The 17,871-nt window shown below is 38.0% G+C and overlaps 1 protein-coding gene across 16 annotated transcripts in view; it reads left to right on the top strand.

Annotated features, from left to right (window-relative positions):
* The window catches only part of nrxn1a (neurexin 1a), a 158,894-nt gene that overhangs the window by 11,470 nt on the left and 129,553 nt on the right, over nt 1–17,871 (top strand). For 12 of the 16 annotated variants that reach the window (XR_008964757.1, XM_057357872.1, XM_057357865.1 and 9 more), the window contains exons 3-4: nt 2,091–2,108; nt 4,829–4,858. The exons of 2 other annotated variants lie outside the window; for them this stretch is intronic. Coding sequence is in view for 13 of the 14 variants with exons in the window: in XM_057357872.1 (XP_057213855.1) it covers nt 2,091–2,108; nt 4,829–4,858 (48 nt within the window). In the remaining variant the exon portion in view is untranslated. The remainder of the gene's footprint in view (nt 1–2,090; nt 2,109–4,828; nt 4,859–17,871) is intronic. 2 more of the 16 variants (XM_057357875.1, XM_057357864.1) reach the window with 1 other exon arrangement.

Below are 17,871 nucleotides of genomic sequence, written 5' to 3'. Positions count from 1 at the left end.
TAGTTTTTTATCTTTTATGCAATCTTTGTTGACAGCTACACATTTAGTGACTTTGCCGGGGACTGTGGGCTCATTGTATGATCCCCTTTGGGTGTGTTGCCCGGCAGATCCATGTGTATGTGTGTGCTTGAGAGTAACATGCTCTGACTTACAAAAAACTGTTTTAAATGAGCATCTGGACCTTCCGTCCTGTTCGTAAAGGGCTGCGTGAGAGCAGGCGTCACTTCGTTTTTGCCCCCTGCCTGTGCAGGCCTGCGCCGGAGCGAGGTGAGTGTGCGCACGAGAGCGCACGTGTGTGTAGGTCATCTTCAATTTCTATCTCTTACTCTCTGCCAGATCGGGGAAGTGTGCAAGGCCAGCATTTAAAGGAAGACGTCAGCCCGATGAAAGCCTGCATGTCATTGGCTCTGCGTGAGCTCTGCAGTGCTAAGGAGCGGCTACATGATCCTGATCTGCCAGTCAGTGAAATGTAAATACAACCGCTGTCCGGCCAGCCGGGCTCTGAAAAGAGCAGGCTGCGTGTGTGCGCTCCTATTAAATCTCGAGTGTGTGCACACAAGGACATATATCTACATTTCGGCCTTGTCCTGGATGTTTTCTAAGAAAGAATGTGACAAATTTGTCTGCACTGCGCAAGATAGGTGGAAACACAAAATCAATAAATCGGGAGCCTGAGGGTATAGATGGCTAGTTAGTATTTTGGGATGGTTTAAGGTTACTAAACGGTTTAGGATGGCATTATTTTCAATTCCCGAGCAGGGTTTTGGTTTAAGCAGTGGGATACGTTCGCACATTCGTCAAAGCAGTAGGATTTGTCAGTGATTTGATAAGCTCTTAAGAGAGGATAGAAAATCACATGCCATCTTTCACCGCAACACTAACAACAAAATGTTTCTTTGTCATATTTTTTTCTGGCATGGCACAATTTTGTTTATGATTTTGTTTCAGGTTTTTTTTGTTTTTTCATATATTCATCAGCATTTTTGTTTATTTGTGGCAGTAGTGGTGCATGCAATTTGTGTTTGGTCGGGTGGAGGAACCAGCTGCGGTAAGTCCTGGGTCATTATTCTCTTCAAGATGCAAAACGTGGAGGTAGGACGGGATGCTTTAATTCTAAGTTAGCGGAGTCTATTTTAGGGGGTCTTGGGTGAGTTGATCCAGGAACTGAAACTGTCACCAGAAATAAGAGGTGTGTTGAATGTATGCATGAATGTAACATTTCTCCAGGTAAAGTACCCTTTTTGTTTCAGAACTGATAAAATGCATTTAAGTAAAATAAAATGTTTAGCTGTTAATGATTAAATGAGGTAATTGCATTACATGCGTATGCGTGTATGTATTCAGGTACTGTACGTTTTATTATTACTGACCTGACTGAATTGTTTTCTCTTAGTAGGTTTATGTTGCATCATCTGCTCACATTTTATTTTCGAATGTGTGCATGTTTTACATGTAGCACCTTAAAATTTCCCACACACTTGAACGCCATTCAACGATAAATATTCATTCACAAGATCATTTTTTTGAATAAATAAATAGAAGAATAATGAAACAGTGCCACAAGGCTCCAGTCCATCAAAACAGAAAAATATTCTTGTTTAGCATGTTATTTTATAATTTTATCCCAGAGGAAAAACAGCATATTTTTGGATTAAAATTACGGCTTTGACAAGAATCGTCGCTGTTAAGGACCCCACCCATTTCTCACCGTCTTTCAGTTTTACCTTTAACGAATTAAACGTCTGCATGTTTGCTCATGCTCATTGATATACGGTGAGGGCTCAATTTCACCATGTGTTTTATCAGCTTTGGAATTACTTAATAAAGTGTTATCATCTCACCATGGATTAATATCCTTTCAGAACACTATAGACTCAATGAGATTAGATCTTGAGGAGAACAGAGGATACTTAAAGTCAAATAAACCCTCTGGTCTCTGCATTTTCCATTGTAATGAATGTTTGGCCTGGGCACAGGATGATAAGACGCATGGTAACCACGGTAATCCTCAAGGCTGGGCCACCATCCAGCCTGCATGCCTCTTAATCAATGTCTCCTTCTCTCTCTCCACGCCTCGGCCGCCCTTCCAGAAGAGGCCTACGTCGGAGGTGGGTAGACCTTTTCTCTCGACCTCTATTTTCTTTTCATCCAACCCCTCTCCCTGCTCATGTACTTCTTTCTGTCTTCATATTTCAATCTGTTGTTTTGGAAATATTCTCAATTTCCTTGTGGCCTATTTTGATTTTAATTTGGTATGTGGGTATATGGAACCGGTGCTTTGCCAGTTTGAGACTGGTGTGCAACACAGGTAACAGGTATGCAATTTTCTTATTTAGTTTTATTATCAAAGACACTTTGAAACTAATACATGACTCAGTTATGTGTACTTTACCTAGTAGAAAGTAGAGGATGCTATAGTCTTTAAATTGCGTGTACTTTTACATATTTTATTTTATAGATAAAGATAAAATAAAGGATAAAGTATATTAAAATATAAAGACTCTGGTAGCTCTGATTATGAGAATCTGAAACCTCATTTAGTGAAGTATGACACTCACACGCACACACATACTTTACATAAATACACAGATGCTTATGCCATGTATGCGGTTGAAAATCTCAGACAGTCTGGTGGGTAAGTATCAAGGACAAATAAGATTTCCTGCCGGTGTAAAATATGCAGACTATAGTCTATTCTAAGAATATGTTCTGCATTCTTTTTTTAAGGTAGGATAAATATAGGTACAGTGGGACACTTTCTTATAGTTTGTCTTTGGCTTTGTTTTATGATGCCATACAGTATGTCTTAGCACTTAAAATGTGATACAGTCTGTTAAAAACAGTGTGAATCCTACCAGGGGCGTCACCCATTTTTTGTAAGGGGGCACAGTGTGCGCAACACACAGAAACATGTCCTGCACGTACAAATACATTTTATTTACATAATATTATTGAGAACATCTTTTAAGCATATTCAAAACATCACACAAATCATTGCGAGAATTACATTTACATCACCATCTGATTGATATATGAATTTTCTTCCCAGTAAAAAACATATATGTACATTTTAAGGTAAATGCATCAGTCTGGTGTATTTTGAGAACAAATATCTTGAATGCAATTTTGTGCTAGTAGTAAAAGAGTCATTGTTTGCATACAAATGAACATAGAGCAAAAAAGTAAAAGCAAAAAAATGAAGCAAAATAGTTACCCTTTGTTAAACTGCCTTTAATACAAATTTATTGTCGATTATAAAATTCCTTCTATTGTGAAACAAAAATATATAATGCAATATATTACATAATGAAAAGTGTAAATTCTTTATGTATTATTTAATATATGATTTTAACTAATATACCACTCTATGTATTGATTTTAGAAATTATTGATAGTTAATTTAGAGGAAAATATATTTTCTTTAAGAGTATTGTCAGTCTTTGCACCCTGAAATTGAAGTGTTGATACTATAACATAAAAGTTATTCACTTTAAACGATGCTACCTGCATGCCAACTGCCAAGAGGTCTGTTCGACTGCGCAGACTAAACCAAAGAGCCATTTGAAAGCATACGATCATTTGAAAGCATACGCTGCTTTAAGTCAAAAACCCATTTCATAGGTCCAGATCTCGCACCAGCATTTGGTCGTGGGGTCTAAATGAAAGTGGGTGACATGCTTATACTAGCGTAGAACCAGTCTGAAAATCTTGTTATGGTTTTAGGAACAAGGGTGTTTCTGTGAGCCGAGCTCCCGATTGCGCGCAGACGTTGGTTAGCATCATTAGCCAGCGCTGTTGCTTCTGTAGCCGGATTGATAAATGTTAAGCTCCTGTACGTGATCAAAACGGCGAAAATGTCCAAAAGATGACGAGAGTGCAGCACATAACTTATACATTTTCTTTCTATAGAATCGTGCAACTGATTAACAGATGCCTAACTTGTCATTTGGATGTTGCATGCAAAACTGACTGTTCACTGAATGGGCATGACGCCTCTGAATCCAACCATTAATTTTAATCTTTGACATGGTCCTACTTAGTCAAAAGATAGTATTGTTATATTGTCACAGAATGATCTTTACATTATGTAGAATGATTTTATATAGAAATCAGTCAAATGACTTTAGCTGAGGTTTTTACAGACACGAACAGTCACGAAAACTATTTTAATAGGCTAAAGATTTTCTCTACACTACATAGAGAAAAAAAGAAATATAATATTTGAAATCGAACAAAGTCTCACTTTACCTGTATTCTGTGTATTCATTTTTATTTGTAAATACATGGCCGTGGCTCACAGGAACAAGACGTCTTATGAAAGATGGGTAAAATGAGTAGTGTTGATTAATAGCCCATATAAGTAGATATTTTGTTATAGTGTTGACGCATTTTTGTGACAAACCATTATTTGCGTATTATTTGTAATAACGGTATGCATACCACACATAACCTTGATAAGATTCAATCAGCATATGTGTATGTGTCCTGTCATGACGATGCAGTTTGTCAAAACACCGTCATCTTCTTGGGGAAGGTTGACCAGACGGACCACATGTTTGATGTGATTTTATATTTTTATATATTTATATATATATATAGACATGTCTCTTTCAAGTGTGATCAATAAAGCATTGCAACCCTAGGGTTGAAGAAATGCTTTTTGAATGTTCCCTCACACCCACTCTCTCCCTCACCTCTTGAACCAACCCCTCTCCCCCCACACGCACTGCGGGCATCCTCCGTACAGGCGATGCCCGCGTCAATGTGACAGAAAAACCTTCCCATGATCCCGTTCTCTGTGCTGACTGTGCTCTTGTCTTCCCTCAAGGTCTTGCGCACCTGATGATGGGCGACCAAGGTATGGGTTTTATTTCTTACTCCCCTTTTTGCCTCCATCACCCACGCCCTCCTCCACCTACCTTTCTGCCTCTCTCACACTGCCTTGTGCTGAATCCACCTCACACCCTCCACCGCTGGTAGGGTTTTTCCGGGGCTGCATTCCCTCCGGCTTGGCGCCGAGTCGATGGATGGTTTGGTCTTTTCCATTATTCCCCTCCTTGTTTCTCTCTCTCTCTCTGTTTTTCTCTCGCTGTCTTTGTGTTGCCTTACCTTCCCTTCAACCCATTGTGACGCTTCTTTTTCGATTTATGTTCCGTCATCTTCAAACGTCTGCCGTGCCATTGTCGCTTGCCAAATTCATTTTCATATAGAGGATAAAAATCTTTCAACCCAGTGGATGATGTGAGTTGCAGGGACTCTCGGGGGTTTGTTCGCTGTCTTTGTGAATGTGCTAGTCTGTATTCTCGCGACCCAAATCTGGAAAGCTTTAGCCATCTGTTCGATATTCATGCATTCTACCTCATCTCTGTCATCATCATGTTCTGGCATGTTTTGCCATGGGAAGCTTCCATCTCCTCTGCCTGCCCCCATGCATGGTGTCCGTAACCTTTCATTTTCTGTCTGTGAATCTAACACGCGGCCATGATTCTGACTGTTGCCTCTTTCCTCTCCTTTGTATTTTCCTGTATCCCTCTGGATTTTCTCTTCATGGAACCATTATATCAATATCATAGGGAAAAGAAAAGGTATATGATGTTTCTTTCATACTCTGTAATCATCTAGTCAAACGGGCTCCTAAAGCTGTCCATGTATTTCTCTGTATCTGTGGCTTTACACATGCATCTGTTTATTTCTGTGTTTGTGGGTACTAAAGTCACACTGATTTTTGTATGTCACTGTGATCTCCATACAAATATGGCGAGGGGCTGGAAGGTAGGTGTGATGTCATGAAAATGGCCGTGTATCATGTGACGTGTCAGATAGGATTTCTCAGAAGAAGGAGGTTAAACAGCACATTTAAAATAGTTTCAACACTAATTTGATATTTTAGTTACAGTAAAGTACAGTGCAGAAGGACTTTAGGCACCGCATTATTGTTGCCAACACACGTTTCATACCAGTGAGAATAATTACTATATTCATTCACACATATTTAATGGCAACTAACAATTTGCTGTATGTTATGTCATAGTTTCCCTTACATAACTAAAAATGTATTTAAATGAAGAAACATACAATAATGAAAACAGAACATTGATATAGAAGCAAAACAATTTTATACAAAATCTGCATAAAACATTATACGATTTTCTGCATACGATGTAAAATGCAGTTAAAAAAAAGAGCAGGTAAGAGCTCTTATACAAACACAAGTTTTTATTAGTATTCATTTTACACCAATTTTTCTATATACAGTAGCCTGTACGCACACATCTAAATTCATTTAGTACAACTTACAAACTGCTTTTTCATTAAATGACCATTTTGAGGAGCCCAGTGAGATCCAGCTAAGGTAAGTGAACCGCACCTGGCACTCGTACCACTTTAACTGCACCCGGCTCACAGACCACTGCATGCTGGTTTTTCTCTGAGCTTTACACACCACCATGGGCTCCACAAACACACACACACAGTTGCACATCTCAGTTTGAAATGCGTGTAAATGTGAGGGATCCATGATGGCCGAAGCAGGTAGGTGTGCTTTCTGTCTATTCACAGCACTGTTGATGGTGAAAGGGTCTTGTTTTTTAAGGCATTGATGCCAGGCCCGTCTCACTTTACAGAATGGGCTAATGCCCACTGAAGATGCAAGGGACCGCAAGCTTCTCTTAGCACATTTGAATATATTTTCAGAAGCATTTATGTTTTTTCTCATTCCATTTTCTCATAGAGAATTGGTTTTCATCTGCCTGTAAAATTGAATGAAATGGTGCGTGTGGCAGCTGTCCTTGCTGGCGGGGTCACGTAGGCATTATCAAATGAATTTCACATTGTGTTCTTTTTCTGTGGACGTGTGTGCGTGCTGGTATTCCACATGTGTGCTGTTTGAGGATCCGGTTGAAATAGAATGTTAATTTGGATTTTGTTTATTGTTTGGGTAGCATCTTACTGATTGTGTTTCCTAATGTGGTTCAGTGAAGTCCTGCAATTAAATTTAAACAATTACAACACACATTTACAAATAATTGCAGCAAAATTAGTTACAAGGCGGAACCTAATAAGAGATTCAGGAAAACGTCTGCTTCATGTCTCAGTCCTGCCATTGGCATCTTTAATTGAGCTCTGCATGGCTAAATATGTCATTTACACTACAAATTATGTAAAGTATTAAATATACAAGCCATATGTATATATGTATATCGTATTTACATTGATTCATTTAGCAGACGCTTTTATGATAAGCAACTTACTAATGAGAGAGCATTTATTATGTTTACAAATAAGCAGAGTTGAAGCCATAGAGTAAGAATATAGTGTGTTTTTATTAAACAAAATTAAACACAGACAAGTTAGGGGTAAATGGGTAAAGTGTAGTAAATATACGGTACAGAATATTAGACTAAAAATATCTTTATGGGAATGTTAAAGTGATAGTTTAGACAAATATGAAAATTCTGTCATTGTTTACTCACCCTCGCAACCAAACAATGGTGGTACCCATTCACTTCTATTGTATAGACACAAAACCAATGCAAGTCAAAGGGTACGGCCATTGTTCGGTTACTAACATTCTTCAAAATATCTTCTTTTGTGTTCCGCAGAAGAAAGAAAGTCATACAGGTTTGGGATGACAACAGGGTGAATTTATGACATAATTTTCATTTTTGGTTTAACTTTCCCTTTAAGTTCAGATAAAGCGGGCAAAGTGCATTATGTGGCCAGGGCTAAATAAACATTTTTAGTTCTAGTTTTTTATTTTAATTTAAGTATTACCGAATTTGTGAACTGAAGTCATAAACAGAGGTTCTAGTATACGTAATCTGTTAATCTGTGTTAAATCAGTATTTTAATTTAAGACATCATTTTTAAGTGAAAAATAGGGATAGTGTATAAATCTCCCTCTGTTTGCTTGTCCTCTTAATTCATAATGAAACTTTTAGCTTGTTTTTCCAAACAGCCATGCAAGATTTAGAATGGTACAAAAACACTCGTAAATATTGCAAATATCCATATACCACCATACTTTCATCTTAAGATAATAAAAGATACTAAGAAAAACAGCTGTAGGGCAATAAAGAACCAAGCATTGCAATGTAAAAAAAACACAAGACCTTAGATCATTTCTTAATTCTTTCGTTCGTAAATGCTCTCTATAAATGTCCCTCAAAGTCTAATATGACACTGGGTCATATGTTCAGAGACCTTTATGTCCTTTGAGAAAACCAGCCACCTCAAATAGAATTTTTTATGTTTGTACGTGTGCCTCCCTCTGGGAATGAGTGAGCCTATTTTTTATTTGACATTAGCTGGATCGAAGACAAGTGCAAATATCATATTAAAATATGTGCCGAACAGCACAGATGAAGTGTGCGTCTGGGAGATTGTGCTTGTCTGCACTTCGCAGCTGCATTACCGACATTCTTATGCTAAGTTGCTTTGGGGGGGGATAAAAGATGTGCGGTATTACGGGTGGTGCGGTAGGCCGGTGGGTCTAATTGATGTCATTTCACACGAAGAGCTTGTGAAGCTGTAGAGTTGCTACAGGCACAGCAAAGCCCGGTGCACAGGTTACACCGCATTGTCTCCAAATTAAAATTCTTTAAGTCTAATTGACACAGCAGCATAAAAAATGCCTGCAGCTTGGGTATTTATAGTAAATCCTTTGGATTGTAACCTCCCCACCTGCCTGAATGAAGTAGTGTTTGAAGTCGCATTGTCGAGTTGCAATTTATTCGAGTGACCCTTTTTACAGTACACATCCTTTTAAAGAACGTTTACAGAAAATCACAGTGTAGTGTCATACATATCTAAAGGTGTATTTAAACAGACTGTTTAATGATGCTCGGAGACGCCATACAATGTACATCTCCATAGCTATTACTGGTGCATAAATATGTTTAAAAAATAAAAATACAAATCATGACAAAAAATTAAGAGACGATTCAAAATGTTTATTTGATTAGCATTTCGAGATATATTGTGGCCATTCTAGTCCAGTGTCTGTTGAATTTCAACAAAATCAAAGCTCAGGAGTTACACAAAGTCATCCAACATCTGTGTGAAAGACTGATAGTATGACAAGACACATGATAAAAATGATTTATCACATAAAATAAAAATAATTTTTGAACTTTTCCTAAATAGGCTACATGTACAAATATTACTGCTTAACAGTGAATATGAACTTGTTTTCTTTGCCGCATTTGAGGTCTGAAAAAATACAGATCGTCAGTTCTGTTATTTTGGCCTGTTTCTCCAGTTTACATTTTCTGCAAATAAATGCGAATAGAAACAATATATTTATTTAAAATGTAGGTAAAATATTGTTAGTAATTCACAGAACGAAACTAAAATGATCATTTACCAAAACACATACCTATAAATAGTAAATTCATAAAAACTAAATATAATTTTGAAATGGTCTCTAATTTATTATATATATAATGATGAATATACAATGTATACACTATCATCACAAAAACAAAGATTAAGTGAATTAAGAAAATACTTTTTATTCACTTTACATCCTTATGCATTCAACCTTCAATTTCCAAAGTAAAATTATTCAGTCAGCTTTAATGTATAATTAATGCTTTAATCTGAAAAAATGCCATGCCAGCTGTATATATTCTTTTCTTCTTTGCCATAGAAAACACCTGAGATAATATCAATCTCTTGTGTTGTTGTCACAGATGATCCCGAGGGTGATAGTGGGAAAAAAGCCTCGCTGTGACGTGCTGATCAATACGTATTTAAAATCCCATTACGCCTGCCGCTGCACATCGGATGCCTCGTTAATGTAATTACAAAAGTGGAATGGCCTTTAAATTACTACAACCGTATCTGTGCTGACATGCCATTGTCGCATTCATTCATACACTGTGATCTATTAAACGCAATGCAGAGGCTATAATTTCAGCAATGGAAAACAGGGCACACCATATTGTGTATACCCTTACATGCTAGCTAAACCCCAAAGTCGACATTGAAATTTGTCAATGACATCACATAGACACAGTTAACTAAGTAAAAGAAGTTGATCTCTTCTGTACAATGATCTTTGATCTTGTTATATAATTGAAATTTTAATCTAAACATTGCACAAGGTCGTAAACCGCCCAACATACATTGCAAATTTATACACCTTACTCTGTGCTCACCCAACACTCATTGACATAAAAAAACCATGAAAGACTTTGAGTAAGAAAACCAGGCAATGTTTTAGGCATCATGCCAGCTGGAACTGATGTTTCATTGCTTGAAGTGAAAAAGTCAAAGAAAGAAAATAAATGATTTTTTAAAGGAACAGTATGTTATTTATGGATTGAATCTTGCCTCAAGATTGCCAGTGTTCATATCTGCAGGAAACCAGTCCTATGCTAGACCTTATCTTAAATGGGGTGCACATTTCAGTCAGACGTTGAGCTTTATTTAGAAACTGTTTGAATGATATTTCACTTAAAGGGGACAATATTATGTCAATGTCAAGTTGTGTAAAAGCCACATGTTTCCTTTCAGAAGAGCTTTGTTTGCATTCCTCTCAACTGTCCGCTTGTTGTGGAAGCCATTTAGCAGTTTTTAAAGTAGAGGACGACTCATTCTTGACCGATTCTGCAGTGCTCTTCATCTGTGCACTTCAGATCCAGAACAAGACTTCTGAAGAAGAAAACAGATTCTGCATTTTACAACGCTGGTGTTTTCGACATATTCGACAAACGATTTATGGCAGTGGTTATTACCCAGCGTTTATTCAATTGGAGCAGTCTGTAATAGAGGACGGCTCATTTTCTGGGGTTCAGAGGCATCTCTAACCTCATCTGACTAGCAGACATTTTAGAATCGTGTCTGGGCTAAAGGTGCTGAATGCTCAGACGGTGTGCACGCTGGAGTGATTTCACTGTCGCCGTTTACATAGAGCCAGTCTTTGATAATAAGATGATTTTCTCATCAAATTCAATTACAAAGTCATCAGCAGATGTCATTCATCCAGTTTTGGGAAGGGGAGCGGGCGGTTGTTCAGTCGGGGAGGGGAAAGGATTTGATGATAGGTAAGTCTAGCCACTAAGAGACACTTTATTCTCAAATGCCATTATGTCAGACCATTTCAAAATATATTACCCACCTCCTCTAAATGGGTTTACACTATACTGACATGAGTGGCCCCAATTTGCCAGTTTCCTTGATGTGTGCGGCATTCTGGGAACATGACATTCACCAGTGATATTAGAGAATTGAGTGTTTAGAGACCGGCCAGCTACACGTGATGATGTCGTTTACTTTATAATGTGTGGAATAGAAAGCCTTATGCATTGAGGAGGTGTTCGTCATAATTCTCTCTTTTTGTTTGTTTACTTTGTTTTGATGTGAAGCATTTGTAAATGACACTTGTATTAAATAACATGGGTGTGAATCATGCTATAGCATTCAATAATAACAATCCCTATTTGCTCATTGTATGTAATTAAATTAAAAATGATATTTGATGACAACATTTATTTGAAGTTATTGCCTTTAGGTACACTCAGACCTAAATGGCCCTCATCTAAACAGTGTGATATTAAAGCAAAATGAGCACATTGTTGTATTTGAGGAATAAAAGGGACAGTAAGACTGTACAATGAGAAGGAGAAATAGATGGGTCCTGTCTTTCTCTCCTTTGGTGTTGAAGCAACACTTTTATCTTGTTGAAGGAAAAGAACATGCTGAGCCTAATTTGCTGGAGCAATACTCGCCGGCAGTATTTTTCCATCAGGTCAAGTTATTTTGAAATACCCTCAAGGTGTGATAGTGCTTGGACTCATTGTTGTGGTGTGCAAGCCAGAATGTCATTACCAACATTGGTAGGTGGGTTCTATCCACGGCCAACACGCCGCATGTTTATATGCACGCTGGGGTGAGTTGATAGCTAATGTAACCTTTTAGAGGAGATTTAGGATATTGGCCTGTAAACATTTAATTGGTTGAAAACTCTCTTGGTTGAAAAAGGCTCTGTTGAGGCTATCTGAGCCAAAAGCTACTCAAAAGGAAAAAAGATGTATTTAAATTAATGTTAGCTTTTCACAATGAATATATACTGTGCAATTCAACGGCAAGTGTTGCAAATTATATTTTTTATCCAAAAACACAAATTTTTCAGTTTTCATTGAAAAAATGAATTTCTTTAGTATTATTACAATATTATATTTTCATATAATAATATATTTTAATTTTTTAGTATTTTTGTCTTGTTTTCCAGTAAACATGTTTTCAGAAAACAAGATTATATTTTTTAAGTCATTTGCTTCTAAAGTGAATGCATCTTGATTTACGAAATTTTAGATATTTGTGCTGGAAAACAAGACAGAAAAGTAAGAAATAAAAATTTTTCAGAGACAAATTGCAAATCTTTTTTGTAATGCGCTAAATTTTCTGGTTGAGAAAAAAATGTTTCTTAAAATATTTAAGAACAATTGTTGTGATTCTGGAAAATGTGGATAGTAGCAACGCTACGTTTCGCTTACTACATCCCAGTTCAGCTCATTTGATGACTCAGAAAGAAAGTGCAACCCCCCCCTAAAAAACACCTGGCATTGTCTGTTCAACCCACAATGACGAGACAACCAAAAAAATGAAGATGCGTTAAAAGGAAAAACCAAAAGAGAAATCTTTGCGCAGATCTATACACAATGGACACAGATGCTTCCCAGGTGAGCAAGATGGAGATCAGACAATGAATCGATAGCGTACAGTCAATATATGAGAGTGACTGAAGTGATGGAAAACCATATCTTGTGTAGACGAGTGAGGCCACAGTCCCCGAGGCGGAGGTGTTGGGGAGGGGGAGCACCAAGCCCTAAGCTGAGCTTGCACGACCATTTCATTTTCAGCGAGAGTACGTCCGACCTTGGTTATTTAAGATCAGCATAAATCTCCCTCGAGTAGAGCTGGCAGTATCTCACTCCCTGTTGTGCTACTTATCTTCATCGAGCATCGTTTGCTAGCAGCCAAATTGTCAAGAGATTATTTTTACTTTATTCTTTTATACCTGAGCAGCAAATGTGATATTGTGATTTATTGTTGTTTCAGCAGGTCGATGCCAGGAATAAACCGGAAGCTTATCTATATTCTAATTTCTGATAGAGCTCATACAAAAAAGCACCGTAGCCGCCTTGACCTTTAAAAGCGATTAAACAAACACACGTACGCATTTCAACCCCAAATACACAATCGGGCTCGCAATTTTTTTTATAAGCGTAACCTCTGAAATGATGTGTGATGACAGTTTGTGTATTGAAAGCAGTAAATATGCATGAGAAAGGCAGCTAAGCATTTTCCTCTTCACACTCGGTGGATTGTGAAGAAAGATGTGGATTGTGTGACTCATATCTCATGAGTCATGAAGCTTATGCATTCATAGTCGTTTCCATAAGTGCCATATGTGAACTTAAGATCCTTGCTGGATGAAAAAGAAATAAATAAACAAAAGCAGTCAGATCCCCGCGGTTAGTTACCCTTAAAGGTTTACGATGACAGCACTTGAACGGACAGTTTTGGAGAGCGAGATTGACAGCTAGTTTAATGAAATGATAAACAGGCTGTTTCGCCTCGCACAAAAGTGCAAATTCAAGCCGTCTTCTCGAGGTAATTGTAATACCTTAATTAACGGAACACATGAATGCGTAAAGGCCTCGAAAGGGGAAGTTCATATTTAAATCTCTCCGTTTAGCCCAATTTGATGCATCTGAAATTTCTCTCGCTGAAGGGAAGAGGGCGCACCCCCGCGGGAGAATGAGCTCTGCCATTTCCCCATTCCTCTTGACCTGCCAAATCTGTGGCGGCCAGCACCGGTCTCTATCCCTGGGGGGTGCGCGGGTGCTCATTAATCTACAGCATGCTGTCCCAAAGGAGCCAGAGTAATTGTTTAATAGTAGATACTGTGAGATCATGATTCTCTCCGTTTGACATTTATGAGGTCTTCGGTGTCTCCTTACCTTAATGCATGTATTTATTCATGGCATACGGCCATTAACGTGGGATTTAGAGATATCCAATGAACCGCACGGGCAGGCACACGTATACGGTAATAACGTTATTTGCATGACATTTCTAATGAGTGTATAATTTCCTGAACAAGGCTATATACAGTATGAGTGATGTAATGATGGGCTGTAATGATTGACACAGTGTGTACTTTGTAAAACATTTTCCACTTGTGTATTTCTCCAAAGGAAAATGTTGTGTGTCTTGCCCTTGCTGATATTCCTTTTGTTTGCATAATTGTTTTGTTAATTATCCTGTAATGATATAACACTTGCCACTCTATATGTCAGCTTCATTTTTGTTGCCATTTATATTTCTGACACACCATTAAGCTTGGTGAATTTCAATGAGCATGGACTGCTAAATATATATCGGAATGTAATTGATTTCTGGCTATGGACTGGCTGTAGTTAACCCCGTTTTAATACGGAAACCTCTTGTCATTAATACCTTCCAGGGAAATGAAGGGATTGTCCTGCTTGGGATGTTTTGCGATCTGTCCAATCCTGAGGCTTTCTGTTAAAGGGATAGTTCACCCAAAAATGAAAATTCTGTCATTATTTCAAACACGTATGGTATGTTTTCTGTATGAAGAAAGTCATACAGGTTTAAAATGACAAGAGGGCGAGTAAATATCACAGGCAATTCTCAAAAACCAAACTACAGACTGTGGTAGCCAATCAAATGTTGACATATGTCTTTTATTAACCAAATATGCAGTACGCTTCAAACCAATGGTGGCAACTTTTATATTAAAGAGTTTTCCTGTGATAGTCAGTCGAAGGCTCCAGCGTTCTTGGCCAATTCATTTTAGTTGACTTAACAGTCACCCTCTTGGATTGGCTGTCTCAATCTAAACGTATGGCCCATCACATCTTTAATAGCAAACACAAGATGGGCTCACCGCCACAGTCGCTCTGGGGCTGATAATTCGTCTCTCTCAGAGAGGGGGGCAGTAAATCAGCCCTGGCTCGGAATGTGACGTCTTGGACGAGGATAATTTGTGCTCATTCTGTTCTAGAGAAACTGGGCCGGAGATCATTAGGCCATAAATCATCGCAAAGACGGATGCAAATGTAAAAGAACAGGACACACAAAAAACAGAACCCTGAGTCAAGACTGGAAATGAAAACACTGCGGTGTGTTAAATGACTTCCTTGGCCAGTGTTGCTGGCAATTGTCCCTGAGCAACAAACTTTCAAGGAGTTTCTCGAATGGTGATTTTGACTAGTGGTGTGTTTAAGCAATGACTGCACGGTTAGAGTGTGAGATATGAAAATCTGTGTGGGAGATGCTGGGAAGGCACAATTTGTCATGCTATCTTGCAGTGCATTGTGGTACAAGGGTTACATTTTGCGCCTCTGGATGGTACGACTGGTTGGCAAGACCATGGCCAATTGTAACTTTTTTTCATTTTTGAGAGACTACCCTCTAATCTGTCAGCCTGTATTGCATGTCATAAAATGACTGTATTATTATAATAGAAAAATAATAGATTATAATATCAATTTTAGGACAAGATATGTAAAAATAGCCTCATTACAAAAATAATATTTTCAGTGCTTTAATAATTATAATAATGTATAAATTAACTTTTAGTTATATTATTTTGTTGTAAGTGTACATAAAACTAACATCATAATTTAGTAATATAAGTTAAATCTTGAAATACTATGATTAAATAATTTTAAAATGCATTTTATGTATTCATCTCACTCACACGATGTTTATTGTATAACTAATATTACAGAATAATACTTTGTATGCAAGTTAGCTGTCTGGTCACTATTTAGTTGTATTTTGTAAAATTTTATCTAACAACCTAAAATTTGAATGTTTTTATTTACATTTTTAATTGTATTTATTTATTTACTTATTGTATTTGTGATTGAGGAAATGTAGTGTGGTACATCTGCACCCAGTCTTCAAGGAGAGTTGACCGTGATACGTTTTGTGTGTGTTGTCAAGAAGTTGCTGGGTCCCTTAGGATGCACAGCTCTTCTTAGAAACTTACAACAAATGCTGCCCCCCTACTGTATACTTTACCCTCCGAAGGCCTTTGAGCATAATTTGATGATAAAATGCCAGGGGTACAGTACACTTTTATCTCTTCGCCATGCCTTTGTACTTTTTCACAGAAGTTCACCTTGAACTTTACACTTGCTGGCTAGAGATAGATGTCTCTACCTTGCCTCTGTACTCTTTACAACAGTGCACTCCCGCTGTTCTTGTTATACAGAAAGGCAATATAATACTCTCCATGTGCGTGCTCAGCTATATGCTTATTTCACTCTTGTTAATGATTCTAAAGTTTATGCCGTTTGCCTTTTTCTTCCAATTCTAGACGTATTGATTTTGCTCTGCGTCCTTGTGCACTCTTTTAGATCTATTCAATAACCCTCCATTAGCTTATTTTTCTCTTCTGAGATGCCTATTTAGTCGGGCGGGAGCATCCGCGGTGGAGAGGATAGTGGGTAGATACAACTACAAAACACTTTGGAGTTGTGTGCGTGCATGTGGGTGAGAGGTAACTGTACAATGCTCTAATGATCTAAAACAAAAGGTTTTAAGGGAGATGAGTTGTCGTATTTACCAGAAAAGACTTTAAACAATAGCCGATGTTGTCATTCAGACTGAAGAGGAGATTCGGTTACTGACGTCAAGCAGAGATGGGTTGCCTAGCAATGCTGGTGGACTGGATGCTTAGTTGGTTATGGGAGGCAGTACTATACAAAGTCCATAGCTAGTCATATGCAAATAAAAAGTGCTTCTGGATCTTTTCATTATTGTCTTTAGTATTTAGAGATATATTCATGTAAATGGATGATACATACAAATAACATCTCATCTCCTGCTACTTGTGCATTTACTAACAATGAAGCGTAGAACGATTCGACGGGGTTGCTTAGATCTTTATTCATTCTATTTAATAATGCTTTCACTAATTGATTAAAAGGTGATTTCTGAAAGGTCTCACATGTTCCGGTTGCATCTCTCGGTCCGTCTGTCCTTTACAAGTTCTAATTGCTTTTTAATTGAGTCTTTCCTTCTTTGAATTCATATCTCCGATTAATGCTTTTTTAAAACTGAGGGCAAAGATTGGATAAGCGAGCCTGTTTTCTTTCATAAGATTTCCAATAATCCATATTCATGTCTGATGTGACTTTATGTTAATGAATTGGAGCTCTTTACACTGGGTGGAAATGAGTTCCCTCTCTCTCTCCTCGCCGCTCCTCATGATAAGTGCGAGGCGCGCTCGAGTGGAGAGCGAGCTCTGGAATACATTTAGATCCCCACCACAAGAACAACCTGTCAAATTGGAAATATGGAAATGTGACAGCTTATTGAATCCAAGGCAATTTAATGAAGAATGATATTTGATAGGCAAAGCATTTTTGTCAAATGCAATTATACAAATCGTGCCCGTGCCAAAGCTGGCAAAACAGGCCCGATTCTGATTCCCTCTTTGTTCCTTCTGTCTTTAGATGTGTGATTCAAACCACGATTCCAGTGAGAAACAGAGAGAGAGAGAGAGCGAGAAGAAAGCAGGCTGGCATCCACGGCATGTGCCAAAAAGCATAATACATAGTACAGAAAGCACTCAACTAATTCAGATGAGGAAATGGAAGTCGAGTCAAGAGAGCAACTTTATTCTCTAGCCTGTGCTGAAACGGTACAGACTTCTAATGTAACAAGGGCAGCAGTAGCACGGTTCCTCTTCCTGTAAATGATATGTTTTTTTCTTTCTTACGTATTGCAGATTAGCCTTATGCTCCTGTAAGAAACAGTTTCCGTTGTAGTTCAGCTCTCCCACTCAGAAGCGACTTTAAACATCAAAAGTGCATTGCTTGT

This window comes from Triplophysa rosa, linkage group LG18 (genome assembly GCF_024868665.1).
Source record: "Triplophysa rosa linkage group LG18, Trosa_1v2, whole genome shotgun sequence".
Taxonomy (NCBI): domain Eukaryota; kingdom Metazoa; phylum Chordata; class Actinopteri; order Cypriniformes; family Nemacheilidae; genus Triplophysa; species Triplophysa rosa.
The sequence above is the reverse complement of the archived record's forward strand: the minus strand, read 5'-3'. Positions and strand labels throughout refer to the sequence as shown.